This window comes from Chiloscyllium punctatum, chromosome 12, assembly GCF_047496795.1.
Source record: "Chiloscyllium punctatum isolate Juve2018m chromosome 12, sChiPun1.3, whole genome shotgun sequence".
Lineage (NCBI taxonomy): Eukaryota > Metazoa > Chordata > Chondrichthyes > Orectolobiformes > Hemiscylliidae > Chiloscyllium > Chiloscyllium punctatum.
The window spans coordinates 11,575,051-11,599,794 of record NC_092750.1 but is presented as its reverse complement, the minus strand read 5'-3'; the positions used below and the strand labels follow the sequence as shown (position 1 = coordinate 11,599,794).

Genomic DNA, 24,744 nt, shown 5'->3' with positions numbered 1-24,744 from the left:
ACTAGATTGGGTTGGGATATCTGGTCGGCATGGATGGATTGGACCGATGGGTCTGTTTCCATGTTGTACATCTCTATGACTGAATGACAAGATTTAAATATTATAGTTGCGGAAGAAAGAAAGTCAAAAAAGCATAGGTCTGACACCAATCCAGATTATGGACATCAATGAATTGGTCTCTTTTGATTCCTTCAGACCCTTTGCTCATAACACAATGTTATGTGAATTTCAATTCTCAGTCTTTCATTCACTGGTTGAGAATTCAGCCCTTCAGTGTATCTGAAATTTTTTTTCTCTTTTTACAACAGGAAATTTTCAGAGAGAGCAGCTCATAGACGAAAGCTGAGGGACAGTAGTTAGCTATGAAGGATTTTGTTATGCTTCTCTACACAGAAAAATAGAGAGCTGGCTGCTTTGTCTTTGCACACTGGGCATTTTTTGCAGGATACCTGCACAGAAGGTTTGCTAATTTTAGTTTTGCTCTTCTGATATCATGCCTCAAATAATATGTTCAAGTCTTCTATTACTAATGTGAGAACAAGTTTGCAGCACAGGTGACGTGACTATGACAAAACAGCCAATAAACTATGTGTGAAACATTTCTCCAAACAACTCCACTGTCAATTAAAAATCTGTCCAACTTAGCCCTGAAAATATTAATTGCTCCAGCCTCCATTTTCTCTCTTCTTTGGGCATCATCCTTTCCTCTTACCCCCATTCTATGATTGTGAGGTTTTCTGCATCCCCAAATGCAACTCCTTTTCCTTCTGGCATTTCCTTCGACTCACCACCCTAGGAATGCACTGTCAAGGAGTGTGGTGAAAGGAAGGTCAATTGAGACATTGAAAAAGAAATTAGATATGCATCAGGTTATGGTGATAAAGTGGGGGAATTGACACTTGATGGAGATACAATGGACTGATTGCTTCCTTGTGTGCTGCAAAAACTCTGTGATTCTGAGATTCCCCTTACTTCAAAGGCAACAAGAGAGTATTTTACAATGGAAGTGATTAAAGATCATGTTTTTGTTTGAATCACATCATAGTTTTTCTTTTAACTACAAAATGCCAATTTAAATGATGAAACTCAAAACATTTGGACAGATCTCCAAACTATCATAGGCAAAAAAACCTTCAGCATTAACTTGAGTTTCTCATGTGGTTATAGACAGTGCAATCTTGTCCGCACCACATGTAAACCCTTAAATCCCTGCCTCATTGTTCTTTTGGTCCAACTCTAGACTGTCACATGTCTTTTACTCATGCTTTTATTCAAAGCCATTTGTGAGCTATCTCCTTCTGCCAGTTGCGCAGGCTGCTGCTCAACTTGCTGAGTTTCTTCAGTAATTTCTGTTTTACATTTCAGTGTGAAAAACAGTTTCACCCAGGCATTATGAGTATCATATAGTATAATTTAGATTGGGACTGTGAAAAGTTCTCAAAACCAAAAATGTAACACAACTCCATATGTTTCTATCCCAAAACTATTCGGTGCTTAGACTCATAGAGTCATTGGGATGTACAGCATGGAAACAGGTCCTTTGATCCAACTCGTCCAGGCCGACCAGATATCCCAACCTAATCTAGTCTCAATTGCCAGCGCTTGACCCACGTCCCCCTAAACCTTTCCTGTTCATATACCCCTCCAGAGGCCTTTTAAATGTTGCAATTGTACCAGCCTCCACCACTCTGGAGTCTTGTAGATTTGTGGTTGCTTGTCTTTAACCCAATTACCATCATAAACTATGATATTGAAAGTATCAAAGGTCTCTCTCTATTTGTCTATTTGCACAGCCCTGTAGGTCTACACAGAAAGTGCAATACACCTGACCTTTGTTTCATGGCTTAGCTGAATAATAAATGTCTGATAACACAAACTCTGACCAATAACTATCTTTTCCTCTATCATGTTGTAGTGAAAAGAGAAATTGAGAAATGCTTGAAAACTAAAAACAGTTATATGGCTATAGCATAAATCTTTATAATATTTTAGTAGGATCTCGAATCCAAACTACAGTATTTATTTTGAATTGTCCCTAAAAATACTTTATTTTGGAATTGCTAAAACATATCCAGACATTACCAAGAAAAATAAACAAGCTTATTATTAATTATGCCTTCTTAAAAATAGCATAATCTTCATGGGTCATTTGAAAGAGGGGGAAATATAATTCATGGGTAATTTGTACAGCCTTGTGCTACTCTATCCGGGGGTGGTATTTGGTGGATGCACTGCTGTCGTGGTTGAGCGGCTGGTGCAACCGGGAAAGGTGTCCGGGGCGATCCGATCTGGGGCAAAGGTCGGCGCTCGGTGACCGGGCTCTTCGGAAACATGTCGGCGAAGGAGAAGCAGCCCGGGTCGCCGCAGGCGATCAACCCCGTCAAGAATTTCTTCGCCGGGGGTTTTGGCGGGATGTGTCTGGTGTTTACTGGGCACCCGCTGGACACCATTAAGGTGAGGGGAATGGCTGGGTGCGGGGCTGACGGTGGGGAGGGGGCTCCAAGGCATGGCCCTTGAGCTGCACCCACTCCCCTTAACACAGGTGAAGCTGCCCCAAGTCAAAAACCAACCTGAGGGTGAGGCTGTGTCAACCTGAATAACTAATGCAACACCAAAATCATTGCATTTGCAGGTAATTGTGTTTGCATATTGTACGTACAGGTCCCCAGATCCCTGAAAGTGGTAACAGATGGATGAGGAAGTGAGGACTTTTAGATGCTGGAGAATCAGAGTGGAAAAGCGTGGCACTGGAAAAAGCACAGCAGATCAGGCAGCGTCCGAGGAGCAGGACAGTCAAAGTTTCGGGCATAAGGTCCTCATCAGGAATATGAGGGGTTTATGTCAGAAATGTTGACTATCCTGCTCCTCAAATGCTGCCTGACCTGTAGTGCCTTTTCCAAGAAGATATATAGCACGTTTGCATTCAGTGGATGGGCATTGAATGTCAAAGTTGGCAAGTTATGTTACAGCTGAACAAAACTTTAGTCAGGCTACATTTGGAATATTGTGTGCAGATCTGGTTGCCACACTACCCGAAGGACGTGGGTGTTTTGCAGAGGGTGCAGCAAAGGTTTACCAGAATGTTGTCTGGTCTGGTGGGTTTTAGTTATGTGGAGAGTCATAAAGATGTGCAGCACAGAAGCAGATCCCTTCGGTCCAACCTGTCCATGCTGACCAGATATCCCAACCCAATCTAGTCCCACCTGCCAGCACCCGACCCATATCTCTCCAAACCCTTCCAATTCATATACCCATCCAAATTGTTGCAATTTTACCAGCCTCCACCACATCCTCTGGCAGCTCATTCCATACATGTACCACCTTCTGTCTGAAAACATTGCCCCTTAGGTCTCTTTTATATCTTTCCCCTCTCACCCTCAACCTATGCCCTCTAGTTCTGGACTCCCCGACCCCAGGGAAAAGACTTTGTCTATTTATCCTATCCGTGCCCCTCATAATTTTGTAAACCTCTGTTGTTGTGGTTCTGTTCGCCCAGCTGGGAATTTGTGTTGCAGATGTTTCGTCCCCTGTCTAGGTGACATCCTCAGTGCTTGGGAGCCTCCTGTGAGGCGCTTCTGTGATGTTTCCTCTGGTATTTATAGTGATTTGTATCTGCCGCTTCCGGTTGTCAGTTCCAGCTGTCCACTGCAGTAGCTGGTATGTTGTCCACGTCGATGTGCTTATTGATTGAATCTGCGGATGAGTGCCATGCCTCTAGGAATTCCCTGGCTGTTCTCTGTTTGGCTCATCCTATAATAGTAGTGTTGTCCCAGTCGAACTCATGTTGCTTGTCATCTGAGTGTGTAGCTACTAAGGATAGCTGGTCATGTCATTTCGTGGCTAGTTGGTGTTCATGGATGCGGATCGTTAGCTGTCTTCCTGTTTGTCCTATGTAGTGTTTTGTGCAGTCCTTGCATGGGATTTTGTACACTACATTGGTTTTGCTCACGCTGGGTATTGGGTCCTTCGTCCTGGTGAGTTGTTGTCTGAGAGTGGCTGTTATGAGTCCTAGTGGTCGCAGTAGTCTGGGTGTCAGTTCGGAAATGTTTTTGATGTGTGGTAGTGTGGCTGATCCTTTGGGTTGTGGGCATGTCCTCATTCTGTTGTCTTTCCCTTAGGCATCTGTTGATGAAATTGCGGGGGTATCTGTTTTTGGTGAATACTTTGTATAGGTGTTCTTCTTCCTCTTTTTGCAGTTCTGGTGTGCTGCAGTGTGTTGTGGCCCTTTTGAGCAGTGGCTTGATGCAACTTCTTTTGTGTGTGTTGGGGTAGTTGCTTTCATAGTTTAGGACTTGGTCTGTGTGTGTGGCTTGTAAACCTCTGTAAAATCACCCCTCAGCCTCTGACGCTCCGAGGAAAACAGCCCCAGCCTGTTCAGCCTTTTCCTATAGCTCAAATCCTCCAACCCTGGCAACATCCTTGTAAATCTTTTCTGAACCCTTTCAAGTTTCAAAACATCTTTCTGATAGGATGGAGACAGAATTGCACACAATATTCCAACAGTAGCCTTACCAATGTCCTGTACAGCTGCAACATGACCTCCCAACTCCAGTACTCAATACTCTGACCAATAAAGGAAAGCATGCTAAACGCTTTCTCTACTACCCTATCTACCTGCGACTCGACTTTCAAGGAGCTGTGAACCTGCACTCCAAGGTCTCGTTGTTCAGCAACACTCCCGAGGACCTTATCATAAAGTGTACAAGTCCTGCTAAGATTTGTTTTCCCAAAATGCAGCACCTTGCATTTATCTGAATTAAACTCCATCTGCCACTTCTCAGCCCATTGGCCCATCTGGTCCAGATCCTATTGTAATCTGAGGTAACCCTCTTCGCTGTCCACTACTCCTCCAATTCTGGTGTCATCTGCAAACTTACTAACTGTACCTCGTATGCTCACATCCAAATCATTTATGTAAATGACATAAAGTAGAGGACCCAGCACCGATCCTTGTGGCACTCCACTGGTCACAGGCCTCCAGTCTGAAAAACAACCCTCCGCCACCACCCTCTTGTGGGAGATTAGAAATGTTGTTTTTGCAGATGGGTGAGGGGGTGTAGGGTATTTGCTGCAGGAATTGCCGCGGGACGGGGCGCACCGAAATGACCAGGTAACTCTGCACAGACCAAGGTAAGAAAAGAGACCTTTAAGTATTGCCTTGGTGGTCGGGCGTACGAAAGTACGGGGAATTGGCGATATATAAAATTAAGCATATGTACCTGGAAAACAGCCCATGTCAGAAGGGCTAGTCGCTGAAGGGCGACAGAGGGTGCACTTTGTAACTAACTTATGGCCAGACGTCCAGAAAAATATTCAAAAGCTAGAGGAGTCGTTGCGGGAAGCTCAAAGTGTCTATGATTCATGATGTCTGTGTGTGTCTGTGTGTGTGTGTGTGTGTGTGAGTGAGAGAGAAAAGAGCTGTACAGCAAATAGAAAGTTTAATCCTTTGTGATTCGGTTTGAATTACATTTGTTTACAGACTAGATTACTTACAGTGTGGAAACAGGCCCTTTGGCCCAACAAGTCCACACCGCCCCGCTGAAGCGTAACCAACCCATACCCCGACATCTACATCTACCCCTTACCTAACACTATGGGCAATTTAGCACCTGACTTGTGGGAGGAAACCGGAGCACCCGGAGGAAACCCGCGCAGACACGGGGAGAACGTGCAAACTCCACACAGTCAGTCGCCTGAGGCGGGAATTGAACCCGGGTCTCTGGCTCTGTGAGGCAGCAGTGCTAACCACTGTGCCACTGTGTGTCGCCCACTGTTGGTGATTGAATGTTTGTGCTTTGTTCCCTGGAGCTTGAGATCCGGGACTGTTTTGAATCTAATTTCTACTCTGAAAATTTTAACATGATTTCTTTTAAGGTTAAGGATTTTACAGATTATGAAATAAAATGTTAACTCCTGTTCTTTTTACAGGTCATGACTGCCTTACTATCAGTTTCTAACTAATTACTTTTATCCTTACATAAAAGTGATTAAGAGAACAGTTGAAGTCTCAAAAAAAAGCATATAATTGGTCAGATTAATCGGACAAGTAAGGTGTCTAGTCAGGACCCTGAAGGGGGTGTGGAAGAAGGTGACACCGGACCTGGTTAAGATTAATTGAATTAGCAACAATGGGAGGCACGGGGAGTTGCCTGTGTAATGATCGATCTGTAAATAATGTTAAAGGGGGATATATCCTGCCCGACAGTTCTTTGGGGAGAATGTTGGGTAATTGGGAACACAACTCCTGGACGCGGGAGAAAGATAAGGCTACAATGATAAACTATTGTTGTTTCGTTTGGACTAGAGAAAGTATTAAGGCGCCTGGTTTTTTTTTGGCCCGAATATGGGTCCGATGAGGATTGGCTGTGTCAAGATCTTAATATATATGTCAATCGAAAAGAACTGTATAGTCAAAAAGAGTCCAATTTCTGCGGCTTGTTGGATAGGGAATGCGGGAGTAAAATTATGTCCCATGAATACGGAGGAATCAGAGAAAAAAAAAGAATGAAAAAGGGAAGCCACAATGGGATCCCTTAACGTGTTTGCTGCCCCCATATACTACTCCCTGGAACGAGCCTACAGCTCCCGAAGTAGAACCGAGTCCAGACACAGAAAGGGGAACGTACTCTGAACTAAAAGATGCAGAACCGGGGAGGGGGCTCAGAATCACTCGAGCCACCACTTGAGCAGAGATAATGGAAAATGTAAAATTATGTCCCTTACGAGAGGTTCCAATTGGGGAAGGTACAATCGGATATGTAAACGCTCCCTTAACTAGCAGTGAAGTTAGGGCCTTTAAAAAGGAAATGAAAAGTTTAATAGAGGATCTGGTTGGACTAGCCGAACAATTAGAGCAATTCCTAGGGCCTAATTTATATACCTGGGGAGAACTGATGGCAATTTTAGGAACATTATTTTCAGGGGAAGAACGAGGTATGATTAGGCGAGCGGCATTATAGGAATGGGAAAAGAAGCACCCAGTTGGGGAAGAAGGGGCCCCAGCAGAACAGAAATTCCCAAATGTTGACCCTCATTGGGGAAAATAATAACGGAGAAGATAGGGGGTCAATGCGGGATCTACGAGAAATGGTAATATTAGGAATTAAAGAGGCGGCACCTAGATCACAAAACTTTGTTAAGGCCTTTGAAGTACGACAAGAGAAGGATGAAACCCCTTCTGCATTTTTTAAAAGACTCAAGGAGGCCACAAGGAAGTATTTGGGAATGGATCCCGATAATCCGATAGCACAGGGAGTCTTAAATGTCCAGTTTGTAACTAAATCATGGCTGGACATACAAAAGAAATTACAGAAATTAGATGGATGGAGTGAAAGACAGATGGAAGAACTGTTATGTGAGGCACAGAAAGTATATGTGAGTAGGGAAGACGAGAAGCAGAAGCAGAAACAGAAAGCCAAAATGATGGTGGCGGCAGTAGAAGAAATAACAAAAAGGAGACTGGGATCAGGGGATAACAGGAAGGGTAGGGGAGGACACCAAAGACAAGGTCAGATACCCAGGAAAGGAGGCAACCGGCAGGGTGTTACCATTGTGGGAAAGTGGGGCATTTTAAACGGGAATGCCCGGAATTAGCACGAGAAAGGGAAGCCGTTTCCCTAATGACCTTAGACGAAGATTAGGGGAGTCAGGGGTTCCTTCCTCCTGAGACCCACCAGGAACCCTTGATAAATTTAAAGGTGGGACCTGAAGGGGAGGAGGCAGTATTTTCGGTGGACACAGGAGCGGCACGGTCATCCCTAAGTTTTAGACCTACCGGCGTTAAATTGACTAAGGAGTATCTTAAAGTTTCCGGAGTGAAAGGAGAAGAATTCTTGGTGCCTATTTTTGAACCAACCCTAATTAGAGGAAATGATGAGGAAGTGTTAGGACAGTAATTATATATTCCTGACATTGGAAATAATCTATGAGGTAGGGATTTGATTATATTGCTGGGCTTAAAAATTGGGGTGGAGGATAGTGCAGTAACTGTAACGATGGCTAAGACAACCCAAGGAAGATGGATCCTCCCGGATGGAAGGGAGTTATTAAGTAAACCAGTCATGAGAAATATCCTAACCACCTTGCACCAAGGCAGTCATTGGGGCTCCCAAGCTATGTGTGACATAATGTTAAGGAAGTACGGATATAAAGGGATATACACATTAGCCAAGCAGGTACACGCAGGATGCCCGACTTGCCAAAAGATTGATAAGAAAGCAATGAGAGGGGGGCCAAGAGGTGGAAGAAACCCTGGGGTAAGACCTCTTCAAAGAATACAAGTAGATTACACAGAATTACCCACAGTAGGGAAACAAAAATACTTATTAGTCCAAATGGATCACCTAACTGGGTGGGTGGAGGCATTTCCAATGTCCTCACTACTTCGAAGGGAGTAGTGAAAACTCTTTTAGAACATATAATTCCTCGATATGCAGTGGTGGAAAGTATAGATTCAGACCAAGGTAGCCATTTTACCTCTAAGATCCTACAAAATGTAATGGCGGGATTAGAGAGCTCTTGGGAATTCCACACTCCTTGGCACCTGCCTTCCTCTGGACGGGTGGAACGAATGAATCAAACCTTAAAGAAGCAATTGTCTAAGCTAGTCCTAGAGACTCGATTACCATGGACAAAATGTTTACCTATCGCATTGCTACGCATTAGGACTGCGGCCAGACGTGATATAGGCCTCTCTCCTTATGAGATGATGTTTGGATTACCTTTTTGGGTGGAAGAGGGGAATTACCAACTGTAGAGTTCAATGATAAGTTTTTAAAGAACTATATTGTCGCGCTCGGCTCTTCTTTGTCTGTCTTTAGGAAGAAGGGTCTGTTGACCCGGACACCTACACTTGAGTTTGCAGTACATCGGATACGACTGGGTAATTGGGTCCTGATAAAGACCTGGAAAGATACCAAACTGCACCCAAGCTGGGAGGGACCGTTCCTAACCCTCCTGACTACTGAAACAGCCATCCGAACTGCTGAAAAAGAGTGGAGTCGTCACACTCGTGTTAAGGGCCTGGTGGACGCTCCTTCCCCTTCGGCAGAGTGGCAAGCACGTCCTACAGACAACCCTCTGAAAGTCAAGCTGAGCAAAAGAAAATGAGATAGGAGACTATTAAGTATTGGCTAAAAAGCTGTATCCCAAAACAATTGTAAGTGTTGCATGGACTCACTCCTCCCTGGTATTTTAAGGGTTAGGGAATAGACAGATAGTGTTGTGAGCTGAAATGAATGGTCAGCTTTATATTGTCACGGTAATATTGGCGCCAGCTGCCAAAGGTGGGTGGGAAAAATCATTTTACCACTTTATGTCAGAATTATGCAAAACTAAAGGGGCATACCGACTGTTGGGTATGAGCTGAGATCCCACACCATTGGGAATCTGGAATTCCTCTCACAGTAATACCACTTACCAAAAGAGAAGTGTATGATGTACAACAATTTGACTCGGGCTCAAATGATACAACTTGGAGATTTGAAAGGGGTAATTATAACTTTACAGGATGGTTCCCTCGACCAGCCCCAAAAACTCTGGGTGCTATCGATGGCCTGAGAGTTTCCCCACCGAAAGGAGCAGTAAATACCACTTATTTCTGTAATCAGAATGATACCGCACCCTTCCGATTAGGAAAATCATCTTGTGTCTACACCAGCCAAGCCACTGCCACGACCATTCCCTGAATATTAAATGGGACATACTGGGTGTGTGGCTTCGAGGCCTACCCATTTATCCCCGGCGAGAAGTACGTTTGGAGTGGCGGATGTAACGGGAATGGGTGCTGGGACCATCCAGTTCGGACGCTACCTCAAAACCAGAAAGGTTGGAGTGGCGGCTGCTGCTACCTTGCCTATATAATTCCCCACTCGAGGCTGTTAAAGAGAGCCCCAAAAATATCTTGGAATAAACAGGGAGGAAGGCGAGTAACCCGGAAAGTAACTGAAGGAGATCGCCTCCTCTGGACCTTGATACCTATGTATGGGACTGCTCGAGCAGGAGTAGAAATACAAAAGTTGGCGGCTTCCCTGGAAGAGTTGGCCAACAATACTGCTGATGCGTTGGCCGAAACCCAGTCCCAAGTAGCAGCCATAACGACCGAAATGATTGCCACTAGGCTAACGACCCTTCAGAACAGGATGGCTCTGGACTATATGCTAGCAGAGAAGGGTGGTACCTGTGCACTAATTGGAGTGGAATGTTGTACGTATATACAACATACATAGAGGTCTCCTCTAACATTACTGATATCTCCAAACATGTGCGAGACAAAATCGCTAAGGTAAGGGAGGCCGGTAATCAGTACCGGAACGAAAAAGGATGGGAATGGGGGAATTGGGGATTGAATTCTAGCTAGCTATCTATGGATTATTGATATTATTAGTGGGTCTGGTGGTAGGGTTCAATATCCTAAAACGGGTAATGAGCCAATTGATGGCATCCCTTGGGGAAGGAACCCAAATAAACCATCGGATGCTTTTACAATCAGCAGGTGATATGCAACAAAGAAAAAGTCAAAGGATGCTTCTCGAGTTTGAGGGACAAACAACATAAATGTAAAATGTAAGATTGTGAACCTCATCGCCAAAAGGTGTAAGAGGGCAGAACATAAGAAAATGAATTAAAGGAGACTTAATAAGTGCAAAAAACAGTTAGAGAAAAAGAAAAAGGGGGAATTGTGGGAGATTAGAAATGTTGTTTTTGCAGGTGGGTGAGGGGGTGTAGTGGGGGGAGGGGAAGGGAACGGGAACATTATACAAACGGTCACGGAATTCTTGTAGCATACTTAAGGTTAAGACTTCAATGAATATAGACGGTCTTTTAAAGAAAATAGTTTTAAGCTAGGAAATAACTATGAAGGGGGGGTTGTAGCTGACCACAAAAAAAAGCAGCAAGGACATTTCACAATAAAGCTTATAGTATGATAAGAGAAACTGGATAAAATAACAAGCTGGAACCAACAAGGAACAAAGAATGCAGACATACAAGGACAGCAGGATGGTCAGATAAGAGAATAACTAGAGAGAAAGAAAACATGTGAGGTAATCGGCTTATGATAGGATGGGAAAAGGGAGGCGTGATTCTGCAACTTGTAAATGAATAAGAATGTTAATATGCTCTGTTTTCGCGCACATTTCTGCTTGATTGCAGAAGCGTCCTGTGCTTGCAAGCCTGTAATAAATTGTTCTTGTTTCCGAGGCTTTGTCTCAGGCTGATTGATTAGTGAGTGAGTTCTGTTTCTCACACTCTGTCTTCTACCTTTGAGCCAGTTCTTGTATCCAAATGGCTCGTTCTCCCTGTATTCCATGAGATCTAACCTTGCTAATCAGTCTCCCATGGGAAACCTTGTCCAACGCCTTACTGAAGTCCATATAGATCGCATCTACTAAACTCAGACTGTTTTCACTGGAAAGACAGAGACTGAGGGGTGACTTGATAGATGTCTACAAAATTATGAGAGGTGTTCATGGGGTGTATAGTAAGAGGCTTTTCCCCAGGGTGAAAAGGTCAATGACTAAAAGGTACACGTTCAAGTTGAGGTGGGAAAGTTTAGGGGAGAAGTGCGGGGAAAAGTTTTCACACCGTGGATGGTAGGTGCTAGTAATGCACTGCCAGTGGAAGTGGTGAAAGCAGGCATGTTAGCAATCTTTAAGGCATTTCTTGATAAACACATGAACATGAGATGAACAGAGGGTTGGAAACTGAGCATGGGCAATAAGTAATCCAAGTAAAGATGAGGAATTGGCAAATGCCTCATTCCATTTAACTCCAACGGTATATACTTCCATGTTTAGCGCCTATGCAATTATGCTGATCTTCTCAAATCCATACTTTTGTTTATAAGGTTCTACTTTCTGCACTCTTAACCCATACCAAGTCCTGGTCTGAGAGTGGTTCAGTTTAAAGTTCTTAGCCTTGTTTTAAATCCCTCTAAGACCCCATATTTACAAATTTCTGTAATTGCCACTGTAATTGCTTCATTCCTCCTGTTTTGGCTGTCTCTGTTTGCCGATTGTTGGAACGCATAAGAGGCCAGAATTGGCAAAATTTAGACTTCTTCCAGGTTCTGGTGTTGTAGAGCAAGAACTTCCAGCAGTCAGGTAAAACCAGGTTATGGAGGGACTTGAATGTATGGACAAGAACATTAAATTTAATGAATTAGTGGATGAGGAATCAAGATTAAGGATAACACTTCTAAAATGAAGAAATGGCTTTTGATTTAAGACTGGGAGATTGTAGGACTGAAATGTCTGCACAAGCTTGCAAACTATATGTTTTAGTCCTTTGTTGCTCAACTATGTATACTGTTGTATTATGGCGTTTACAAAATGTAAGAATTTAAGAAAATTCCTATTTTCTTCCCTGCCGCACCATTGGAAATAGAGCAATTTTTGTGCATCTTTCAAAGTGAAAAACGTAATTAATTGCAAATCCATTCCAACTTAAGAATTAGAAGTGAGTACAGACGAGGTCAAGTGAAGTACCAAGCTCCCTCTTCATCTCCGGTTTGAGAAGAGTCTCTTTTTGTAACCTTAATCCTGTATACTGTGTATGTTTGTCTCAATGCCTTGTTGAGAATGAAGTCCTTTTGATATTTTCTCCTCTCCCACATTGAGTATCATTGTTAAATTCATTGATCAAGAGCACATGTAAGATGGGGTTAAAATGAATTTTCTCAATTTGATGTTGGATAGTTATGTGGTGGTATTTTCTAACACCAAGGAGCATGCACAGTATGCTGTAGAAAGCTGCTTGTACATGAGGTAGTGAATAAGATTTGTTGAAGTCTTGCAGTCATGTGCCTATTTTCCATGGGTTGGGGTGGGGGAAGCGGGGGCCAGGAGGATTAGGGGAAGGATGGAGGTGGGGGAGAGAGAATGGGATCTGGGAGATGGGTAGGGTTGATCAGAATCCTGGGGAGAATCAGAGGAGTGGATGGGGTGGAGAGAAGACTGCTGGGGAGGAGAACATTTTCGGGGTGTGAGAATGAGAGAAGCCCCTTTAATTTTCTCTCCCTCCATCCCTGATATCTTTCTTTTTCTGCCAAACCCCATTTAAGTGTTGCACCTGCTGTTTGCATGTGCTACACATTACGCAAATGGCATAGCGGGTCTGGAATACAATGTGTGTACATTTCCAAGTGAGTATACCAGCTCAATTGCCCTGCACGTTTGGTGTCAGCAAATACTGCCAAGGAACATTTTTGATTGTTACTGAGTTTTTGCCTTATTTTGATCTGCTGAATTTGTAAAATTACTGTAAGTGTTTCTAAATAGAAAGCTAATCGCTGTCTTATGGTACATCATGTTTAGGTTCGGTTACAGACGCAACCAAAGCCTCTTCCTGGCCAAGCTCCCATGTTCAAAGGAACTATTGACTGCTTCTACAAAACACTAGTTCGAGAGGTAACAACTGCACTACTTGTTTAAAAAAAGAGAATTTTGTAAATGTAAATAGTAAGTTATAAAATGCTTAGTAGATCATATAGCATCTGTTGAGAAAGAAGAAAAAGAATTCAGTTTCAAGTTAATACTCATTCATCAATACAGGAAAAAAACTTGTGAAGTAACAGGTTTTAAGTAAGAACAGAGGCAGGGAAGGAGGGAAGTGAAAAAGAGATATTGTTGGATTTATATAGCACCTCCCCTGTCTTCAATGTTCCAAGCTGCTCAACGGTAAGAAGCACTTTTGAAGAGTCGTCACTGCTATTTTACAGGAAGCCTAGCGGCCTGTTTTTGTCTAGTGAGCTCCCACAAACAACAGTGTAATAACTCCAACTCAATCTGTTTTTTGTGATATTGATTGAGGGATAAATATTGACCAGGACAGCATGTGCAACACCCTGGTCTTCAGAATAGTGTTGAATGATTCTTTTTTTTACATTTACATTGGAGTACAACGGGGCTCCAATTTGCTATCTTTGATATTAAAGTGTCAGTTCAGAACAAAGCAGAGGTGCATGGGAATGTGGGAGGTAGAAGATTTTAAATGACAAAAGGGATGATGGTGAAAAGCAAAAAAGAATGGTACTGGGGCAAATCAAGAACAAAAGATAAGTCTGGATGGCAAGACCAGAAAGAAATATTACCAAAACCCGCGTGTTTAAAGTAAAAATGGGAATGGTAATTATGATCTGAAATTGTTGAACTCAGTGTTGAAAATGGAAGATTGTAGGATGTTTAATTGAAAGAGAGATAGTCATAGGTAAGGTTGTAGGGAGTGTAGCTGAACAGAGAGACCTTGGAGTGCAGGTTCATAGCTCCTTGAAAGTGGAGTCAAAGGTAGATAGGATAGTGAAGAAGGCGTTTGGTATGCTTTCCTTTATTGGTCAGAGTATGGAGTACAGGAGTTAGGAGGTCATGTTGCAGCTGTACAGGACATTGGTTAGGCCACGGTTGGAATATTACGTGCACTTCTGGTCTCCTTCCTATCAGAAAGATGTTGTGAAACTTGAAAGGGTTCAGAAAAGATTTACAAGGAAGTTGCCAGGGTTGGAGGATTTGAGCTACAGTGAGAGGCTGAACAGGCTGGGGCTGTTTTCCCTGGAGCGTCGGAGGCTGAAGGGTGACCTTATATAGGTTTATAAAATTATGAGGGGCATGGATAGGATAAATAGACAAAGTCTTTTCCCTGGGGTCGAGGAATCCAGAAGTAGAGGCATATGTTTAGGGTGAGAAGGGACAGATATAAAAGAGACCTAAGGGGTACCATTTTCACGCAGAGGGTGGTACGTGTATGGAATGAGCTGCCGGAGGAAGTGGTGGAGGCTGGTACAACTGCAACATTCAACAGACATTTGGATGGGTATATGAATAGGAAGGGTTTGGAGGGATATGGGCCAGGTGCTAGCAGGTGGGACTAGATTGGGTTGGGATACCTGGCCGGTATGGATGGGTTGGACCGAAGGATCTGTTTCTGTGCTGTACATCTCTATGACTCTATTTGTTGAGCTTCATTGCTCAGAGTGGGATGCCAAGTAATCAGAAGCTCTGGGCCACTCTTGTGTTCAACAAATCGGTCCCCAATCTGGATTTGGTCTCCCGTTATTTCACAGAAGCTGCTTTAATAAGTGGATGTGTCTGACTTGTAATCCTCTGCTTAAATAAAAACAACTTTAATGCTGTAAGATACAACGAGAAGTAAAAGGACATTGGAATCTGAAACTCAAGTCGAAGAAATACATAACAGGCTTGCCACTGATTGTTGGGAAAAGACAAATATTAACATTTCAAATATACCTTCTAGTTCTCAGGAAGGGATTATCACACATGAACAGGATGCACATAAAAATATATAAGAATAAACTATGAAAGAATGGGTTGGAAGATAGGAGATCATTAGCGATTAAAGTGTTAACAGTGTAAAACTAAAGGAGGAATGATGAGGGTCAGAGAAGACTTGTATAAGACTTAGTGAGTGTTTGGATAGTTCCAGCAGATTTAAGTTGGGGAGGAGAAACATGAAAACCTGGCTGTACTGGCCAAATGTTTAGTGGAAGACCAAGGCAGGTCAGAATGGAGTAGCTGCAATTTGTTAAGCTGCAGAGTGTTGAAATGAACACATGTCCGTGACCGAGTTAAGTTGCACTGGCTGCTAGCTGGTGTAGAGGCCAGACTGTGGGAAAAAAAAGCACCATTCACAATTCCCATTATTCATCTTGTATGCACTTGGGCAGAGATGTGAGAAGTGGGCAGAAAAGAGGATACCCTCTCAACATTTAAGAAGTATTTAATGAGAACTTGAAATGCTATAGCATAAAAGGTGCGCCACAAGGGCTGTTGTGGCACTATGGTAATATCCCTATCTCTGAGCCAGAGTTTAAGTCCCACTTGCCCCAGAGGTATGTCATAACATATCTGAACAGGTTACTCATCTATCCACCAAGTGCTGGAAAATGGGATTGGATAGGTCTTGATGAGTGTGAACTAACTACCAAAGGGCTTCTTCACGAGTGTATAGCTCATTGACTTTTGACAAGGGACAATGTGTCTTTTTTGCAGACTTCCAGTCATAGAAGAAACATACCAAGAGGAGGGTAAGGCAACTATAGCTGACATGGGAAGTCTGGCACAGCATAAAAGCCAAAAAGCATACAATATGGTGAAGATTAGCAAGAAATCAGAGGATTGCAAATCCTTTAAAAGCCAGCAGAGGATAATTAAAGGAGCAATAACTGGGCAGAAGATGAAATACAAAAGTAAGCTAGCTAGTAATATAAAGATTGCAAGGAGTTTTTTTAAGTTATCTGAGTGAGGCAAGAGGTGACTCTGACTACTGGAAAATGAGGCTGGAGAAGTAGTAATGGGGAATGAAGGAATAGCGAAGAAACTGAATAGGTACTTTATATCAGTTTTCATAGTGGCAAACACCAGCAGCATAGCAGAATTTCAAGAGCGTCTATGGCTGATGTAAGTGTCGTGCCATCACTAAGGAGAAGGTGCTGGGGAAGCTGAAAGGTCTGAACCAGATGGACCACACCCCAGAGTTCCGAAGGCGATAGGTGAGGAGATTGTGTGGAATCATTGGTGGTGATCTTTCAGGAATCACTGGAGTCAGAGAGGGTCCTGGAGGACTGGTAAATGGCTAATGTACCATTTCTGTTTAAGAAGGGAGGGGGACAGAAGACAGGAAACTATAGCTGGTCATGGAAAATATTTTTAGAGTTCATCACTAAGAATGAGATTGTAGAGTACTTGAAAGTGTATGGTAAAACAGGGCTGAGTCAGCATGACTTGGTCAAGGGGAAGTCATTCCTGACAATTCTGTTAGAATTCTTTTGAGATGTAATGAGCCAGTTAGACAAAGTAGAGCCAGTGGATGGATGTGATCTCTTTGGATTTCCAGAAGGCCTTTGCCAAGGTGCTGCACAGGAAGCTGTTATATAATACCGATGGTCAAGATTAGAGTGGTGCTGGAAAAGCACAGCAGGTTAGGCAGCATCCGAGGAGCAGGAAAATCAATGTTTCTGGCAAAAGCCCTTCCTCAGGAATTTCCTGCTCCTTTGATACTACCTGACCTGCTGTGCTTTTCCAGCGCCACTCTAATCTCCAGCATCAGCAGTCCCCACGTCTGCCTATAATACGGATGTTAGGGCCAGTTTACTGGCATGGATCAAAGATCAGCTGACTGGCAGGAGACAGACAGTAGGAATAAAAAAGTCTTTTCCAGGATGCCAACCAGTGACTAGTGGAGTACCATAAGGGTCTATGTTGGGACCATAACTAGTCATGTTATATGTTAATTAGCAGAAAGTGAGGACTGCAGATGCTGGAGATCAGAGCTGAAAAATGTGTTGCTGGAAAAGTGCAACAGGTCAGGCAGCATCAAAGGAGCAGGAGAATCGACGTTTCGGGCATAAGCCCTTCTTCAGGAATGTTATATGTTAACGATCTGAACAAAGGAACTGAGGGCATTGTTGCTAAGTTTGCAGATGGCAAAAGATAGTTGGAGCGGTAGGTGCTGTTGAGGGAGCAGGGAGGCTGCAGAAGGACTTGGACAGGCTGGGGGAATGGGCAAAGAAATGGCAAATGGGATACAATGTCGGAAAGAGTAAGGTTGTTTACTTTGGTAGGAAGAACAGAGGTGCAGACTGGTCACATTCATTTCAAGAGGGCTAGAATGCAAAAGTAGTAATGTACTGCAGAGATTATGTGAGGGTCTAATCAGACTGCATATTGAGAGAGTATTTGTCGATCCTGTATGTAAGGAAGAATGTGCTGGCATTAGAGGGGGTCCAGAGGAGGCTAGCAGGAATGATCCTGGGATGAAGGGCTTGTCATACGACGATGGTTGAGGTCTGTAAGTCTGTACTCGATGGAATTTAGAAGGATAAGGTGGGGGGATCTGATGGAAAATTTGAGAATACTGAGAGGTCCAGATGGAGTGGATGTGGAGAAGTCTCAGAGTGAAGGGGCAACCTGTTAGAACTGAAATGAGGAGGAATTTCTTCATCCATGGGGGAGTTAATCCGGGAACTCACTGTCACAGAATGGGGTTGAGAAGCATATTTACAGTGATCGAATTGCAGAGCAGACTTGATGGGCTGAATGGCCTAATTCTGCTCCTGTGGCCTTCTTGCCTTGTATGCTGTATTTTGCTATGTGTTCTGGAAAAGGCGTTTAAACATCATGTTTTTGTCCATCCTTGTGTCACTTCAAAGTGGACACTCCCCCCCCCCCCCCCCCCCCTAACCATTTGGGTTGCTTTCCATCATTTATTATGTGATATTTGAACAAGAAATTTTTTCTGCTCAATCATCTGGTTGACTATCGCATGAGAAAATGGAGGTAAGCAGTAACTGCAGTCTTACTAATTTTGCTCATAGCCCAAAAGCAGTTTTCTGTACCCAGCTATGGTGATTGCTAATTAATACCATTTCTTAATGTGGCTTCTCTGGTACGTTCTGTGACAAGTCTCCCAATGCTGACCTTGAAAACAATGGGACCACAAGTAGAATGCATTTGAATGGGAAAATTCAAATTTGATTTCTACAATTTGACTATGTTCCCAATTTTGAGCTTTACAGAGGTGGAGACACAATGCTAAAGCAGATAATCGGAGTCAGAATTTGATGGAAAATGTCCTAGCCAGTTGTACTTTCTGCCTGCTCTTCAATGTCAGAAGTCACAGGACACTAGGTTATAGTCCAACAAGTTTATTTGAAATCTCAAGCTTTTGGAGCGCTACTCCTTTGTCACCTAATGAAGTGACTGTCCCTAATTTTTGATCTTTCCTGACCTGAGTGTGCACCAGAGTGTAAATGCTCTGCAGTCATTCTGTCCTACACAAGATTATGCAAGTAAACAACTGGAAGGTAGGTAGAAGGTTGCCCAGAGGGAGTAACACTTCTGTGCTAAATTCATGCAATGCAAGCACGAATGAAGAAACAATAGTTTATTGAGGAGTGTGGTGAGGGATGAAGACTTTGCACAATATGAATGGTGAATGATGAAATGAGAAAATATCGAGGAAGTAATGAGAAAATTAATAATGTTCTTGATGGTCGTAGGAGTATAAAAAAACTCAGCAAGAGAAGGAAACCATTCGGCCCTTGAGATTTGGCAGCAAATGATGGCCAAACTTTACTCCGTTACCCAGCTATCTCACAGGTATATTGAGAATGATCTCGTACTGCAAAAATGACAACATGAAGAACCTAGCACCAAAACTGTTTAATCTGCAAGCAAATCTACTCTCTCAAAAGCAAACACTCATTAAATATATTAGCTTATATAGTTCATAAATTTTGTAGTTTATGTTGTGTTCTTCGTGTGGACCAATGTCTCAGAACTAACTTCAAATGAAAAAATCTGGGCGTCAAGATGAGAAAAGGAACTGAAATAGATCAAATACCCAGGAAACAGATACTTTGGTCCTATTCATGTACTTATCCAAATGTGGCCGTTCCCCTCAAGAACAAGTATACCGTTTTGGATACTTGTGGGGGGGACGACTTACCAGGGGTAAGCAATGGGGCTCAGGCCTCTGGCACAGAGCCTGTCCCCATTGCTCAGAAGGGAAGGGTGGAGAAGAGCAGAGCAATAGTAATTGGGGACTCGATAGTTCGGGGCACAGATAGGAGGTTTTGTGGGGCGAGAGAGACTCACGTTTGGTATGTTGCCTCCCAGGTGCAAGGGTACGTGATGTCTCGAATCGTGTTTTCCGGGTCCTTAAGGGGGAGGGGGAGCAGCCCGAAGTCGTGGTCCACATTGGCACCAATGACATAGATAGGAGGAGGGCTGAGGATGTTAGGCAGGCTTTCAGGGAGCTAGGTTGGAAGCTCAGAGTTAGAACAAACAGAGTTGTTGTCTCTGGTTTGTTACCCGTGCCACGTGATAGAGAGTCGAGGAATAGGGAGAGAGAACAGTTAAATGATTGGCTACAGGGATGGTGCAGGAGGGAGGGATTCCAGTATCTGGATAACTGGGGTTCTTTCTGGGGAAGGTGGGACCTCTATAAACAGAATGGTCTACACCTGAACCTGAGGGGCACCAGTATCGTTGCGGGGAGGTTTGCTAGTGCTCTTTGAGGGGGTTTAAACTAACTCTGCAGGGGCATAGGAATCTAGACTGTAGCTTAAGGGTGCAGAACCTGGAGTGTAGGGAGGTTAGGAACATGGCATCAATCTCAAAGGAGGGTGCCTGTAAACAGGAAAGTGGCTTGAAGCGTGTATACTTCAATGCAAGAAGTATACGAAATAAGGTAGGTGAACTTGCAGCGTGGGTTGGTACCTGGGATTTCTATGTTGTGGCTATTACGGAGACATGGGTAGAACAGGGACAGGATTGGCTGTTGCAGGTTCCAGGGTTTAAATGTTTTAGTAGGGTCAGAGGTGGGAGTAAAAGAGGGGGAGGTGTGGCATTGCTTGTCAAAGCTAGTATTACAGCGGTGGAAAGGACGATGGATGAAGACTCGCCATCTGAGGTAGTTTGGGCTGAGGTCAGGAATAGGAAAGGTGAAGCCACCCTGTTCGGAGTTTTTTACAGGCCTCCTAATAGTCCTAGAAACGTAGAAGAAAGGATTGCGAAGATGATTCAGGAGAAGAGTGAAAGTAATAAGGTGGTTGTTATGGGGGACTTTAACTTTCCTGATATTGATTGGGAAAGCTATAGCTCGAGTTCATTAGATGGGCCGGTGTTTGTCCAATGTGTGCAGGAGGGTTTCCTGACACAATATGTAGACAGGCCAACAAGAGTTGAGGCCATACTGGATTTGGTTCTGGGTAATTAGAGGTAATTCTGTTAGAATTAGAGGTAGGTGAACACTTTGGGGACAGTGACCACAATTCGGTAACTTTTACTCGAGTGATGGAGAGGGATAAGTGTGCACTGCAGGGCAAGAGTTATAGCTGGGGGCAGGGAAATTATGATGCGGTGAGGCATGACTTAAGATGCATGGCTTGGAAAAGTAGGCTTCAAGGCAAGGGTGTAATTGATATGTGGAGCTTGTTCAAGGAGCAACTATTGAATGTCCTTGATAAGTATGTACCTATCAGGCAGGGAGGAAGGGGTCATGTGAGGGAGCCGTGGTTTAATAAGGAATTGGAATCCCTTGTTAAAGGGAAGAGGGCGGCCTATGTAAAGATGAGGCGTGAAGGTTCAATTGGGGCGATTGAGTGTTATAAGGTAGCCAGGAAGGTTCTGAAGAGAGAGCTAAGAGCAGCGAGAAGGGGACATGAAAAGTCCTTAGTTGGTAGGATTAGGGAAAACCCTAAGGCTTTCTATAGGTATGTCAGGAATAAAAGAATGACTAGAGTAGGAATAGGTCCAGTCAAGGATAGTGGTGGGAAGTTGCGTGTGGATGCTGAAGAGATTGGGGAGATACTGAATGAATACTTTTCATCAGTATTAACTCAGGAACAGGACATTGTTGCCGATGTGAATACTGAGTCACAATTAATTAGAATGGACGGCTCTGAGGTATGTAGGGAAGAGGTGTTGGAAATTCTGGAAAGGGTGAAAATAGAAAAGTCCCCTGGGCCTGATGGCATTTATTCTAGGATTCTCTGGGAAGCAAGGGAGGAGATTGCAGAGCCATTGGCCTTGATTTTTATGTCCTCGTTGTCTACAGGAATAGTGCCAGAAGACTAGAGGATAGCAAATGTGGTTTCCATGTTCAAGAAGGGGAGTAGGGATAACCCTAGTAACTATAGGCCGGTGAGTCTCACTTCTATTGTGGGCAAAGTCTTAGAGAGAATTATAAGGGATAGGATTTAAGGACATCTGGATAGGAATAATGTGATCAAGGATAGTCAGCATAGTTTTGTGAAGAGCAGGTCGTGCCTCACAAACCTTATTGAATTCTTCGAGAAAGTGACTAAGGAGGTGGACGAGGGGAAAGCGGTAGATGTGGTGTATATGGATTTTAGTAAGGCGTTTGATAAGGTTCCCCCATGGTAGGCTACTGCAAAAAATACGGAGGTATGGCATTGAGGGTGAGTTGGAGGTTTGGATTAGGAATTGGCTGGCTAGAAGAAGACAGAGGGTAGTAGTTGATGGTAAAGGTTCATCTTGGAGTGCAGTTACTAGCAGTGTTCCGCAAGGATCTGTTTTGGGACCATTGCTGTTTGTCATTTTTATAAATGACCTGGAGGAGGGGCTAGAAGGTTGGGTGAGCAAGTTTGCGGATGATACGAAAATCGGTGGAGTTGTTGACAGTGAGGAAGGATGTGTCAGGTTACAGCGGGATATAGATAAGCTGCAGAGCTGGGCAGAAAGGTGGCAAATGGAGTTCAATGTAGCTAAGTGTGAGGTGATTCACTTTGGTAAGAGTAATAAAAAGATGGGGTACTGGGCTAATGGTCGGATACTTGGTAGTGTGGAAGAGCAGAGGGATCTTGGTGTCCATGTACACAGATCTCTGAAAGTTGCCACCCAGGTAAATAGTGCGGTGAAGAAGGTATATGGTGTACTGGCTTTTATTGGTAGAGGAATTGAGTTCCAGAGTCCTGAGGTCATGTTGCAGTTGTATAAGACTCTGGTGCGGCCTCATCTGGAGTATTGTGTGCAGTTTTGGTCGCCATACTATAGGAAGGATGTGGAGGCACTGGAACGGGTGCAGAGGAGGTTTACCAGGATGTTGCCTGGTATGGTAGGAAGATCGTATGAGGAAAGGCTGAGGCACTTGGGATTGTTTTCATTGGAGAAAAGAAGGTTTAGGGGTGACTTGATAGAGGTGTACAAGTTGATTAGGGGTTTAGATAGAGTTGACTGTGAGAACCTTTTTCCACGTATGGAGTCAGCTATTACGAGGGGACATAGCTTTAAATTAAGGGGTGGTAGGTATAGGACAGATGTTAGGGGTAGATTCTTTACTCAGCGAGTCGTGAGTTCATGGAATGCCCTGCCAGTAGCAGTGATGGACTCTCCCTCTTTATGGGCATTTAAATGGGCATTGGATAGGCATATGGAGGATAGTGGGCTAGTGTAGGTTAGGTGGGCTTGGATCAGTGCAACATCGAGGGCCAAAGGGCCTGTACTGCACTGTATTCTTCTCTGTTCTATGTCTTTTAAATGTTGTAACTGTACCAACATCTACCACTTCCTTTGGCAGCTATAGAGTCTCTTGACTCTATATGAACCATCCTCTGTGTGAAAACATTGCCCCTCAGGTCCCTTTTAATTCTTTCTCTTCTCACCTTAAAATCATGCCCCCTAGTTTTGAACTCTGCCATCCTAGGGAAAAGACCTTCGTGACTCACCTTATCTGTGTCCCTCATTAGTTTCTAATTCTCTTTAAGGTCATCCCTCCATTTCCCACGCTCCAGTGAAAAATGTCCCAGCCTCTCCTTATAACTCAAACCCTCTAGTCCTGGCAATATCCTGATAAATCTTTTTTGAACCCCCTCCAATTGAATAGTGTCCTTTCTATGAGGAAAGGTAGGGAAATTTGGCAGTCTGAAAACAGAATTGGCTGGCCCATAGAAGACAGAGGGTGGTAGTAGATGGAAAGTATTCGCCTGGAGCTCAGTGACCAGTGGTGTCCTGCAGGGATCTGTTCAGGACTTCTGCTGTTTGTGATTTTTATAAAGGACTTGGATGAGGAAGTGGAAGAATGGGTTAGTAAGTTTGCCGATGACACAAAGGTTGGTGGAGTGGTGGATAGTGTGGAAGACTGCTATAGATTACATTGGGACACTGACAGGATGCAGAATTGAGCTGATAAGTGACAGATGGAATTCAATCTGGAAAAGTGTTAAATGATTCATTTTGGAAGGTTAAATTTGAATGAAGAATACAGGGTTAAAGGCAGGGTTCTTGGCAATGTGGAAGAACAGCGGGATCTTGAGGTCCATGTTCATACATCCTTCAAAGTTGCCACCCTAGTTGATAGGGTTGTCAACAAGGCGTATGGTGTTTTGTCTTTGATCAGCAGTGAGTTTGAGTTTAACAGCTGCAAGGTTATGCTGCGGCTCTATAGAGCCCTGGTTAGACCACACTTGGAATATTGTGTTCAGTTCCTGTCGCCTCATTATAGGAAGGATGTGGAAGCTTTAGAAAGGGTGCAGAGGGGATTTAGCTGGATGCTGCCTGGACTGGAGGGGGTGTCAAATGAAGAAAGGTTGAGGGAGCTAAGGCTTTTCTCATTGGAGCGAAGAAAGATGAGAGGTGACTCGATGGGGGAGAACATCGATGATGAGAGGCATAGATAGAGTGGATAGTCAGAGAATTTTTCCCAGGATGGAAGTGAGCATGCAAGGAGGCATAAGTTGAACGTAATTGGAGGAAAGTTTGGGGGAAGTTGCCAGAGATCTTTTTTTTACGCAGAGAGTGATGGATGTGTGGACTGCACTACCAGTGGTGGTAATAGAGTCAGATACATTAGGGACATGTAAGCGACTCTTGGATAGGCACATGGATGATAGTAAAATCAAGGGTTTGTGGGTTCGTTTGGTCTTTGACTAGGGTAGAAGGTTGGCACAACATCAAGGGTCAAGGGCCAGAGGGCCTGTTCTGCGCTGTACTGTTCCATGTTCTACAGTTCTACACAATAGTCCAAAAATGGTCTCACAAGTGTCCTGTACAACCTCAGCATGATGTCCCAACTCCTATATTGAACGGTCTGAGCATTGAAGGCAAGCATGCTGAACTCATTAACCATCTTGTCTGCCATTGATGCAACTTTGAAAGAACTGTGTATCTGGACCCCAGGTGTCTCTGTTCAACAAAACTATCCAGGGCTCTACCATTAACTGTATAAGTCCTGCTCTTGTTCACTTTATCACTCTACCTTGCATTTATCCAA

At 43.7% G+C, this 24,744-nt stretch overlaps 1 protein-coding gene across 2 annotated transcripts in view; it reads left to right on the top strand.

The window, feature by feature from the left end:
- The first annotated feature begins 2,257 nt into the window (after nucleotides 1–2,257).
- Nucleotides 2,258–24,744, top strand: part of prkar2aa (protein kinase, cAMP-dependent, regulatory, type II, alpha A) — a 318,459-nt gene continuing 295,972 nt past the window's right edge. Inside the window, exons 1-2 of one of the 2 annotated variants that reach the window (XM_072581837.1) lie at nucleotides 2,258–2,454; nucleotides 13,314–13,406. In XM_072581837.1, the coding sequence (XP_072437938.1) occupies nucleotides 2,332–2,454; nucleotides 13,314–13,406 (216 nt within the window). In that variant the 5' untranslated portion in view covers nucleotides 2,258–2,331. The remainder of the gene's footprint in view (nucleotides 2,455–13,313; nucleotides 13,407–24,744) is intronic. The other variant, XM_072581836.1, reaches the window with a different exon arrangement.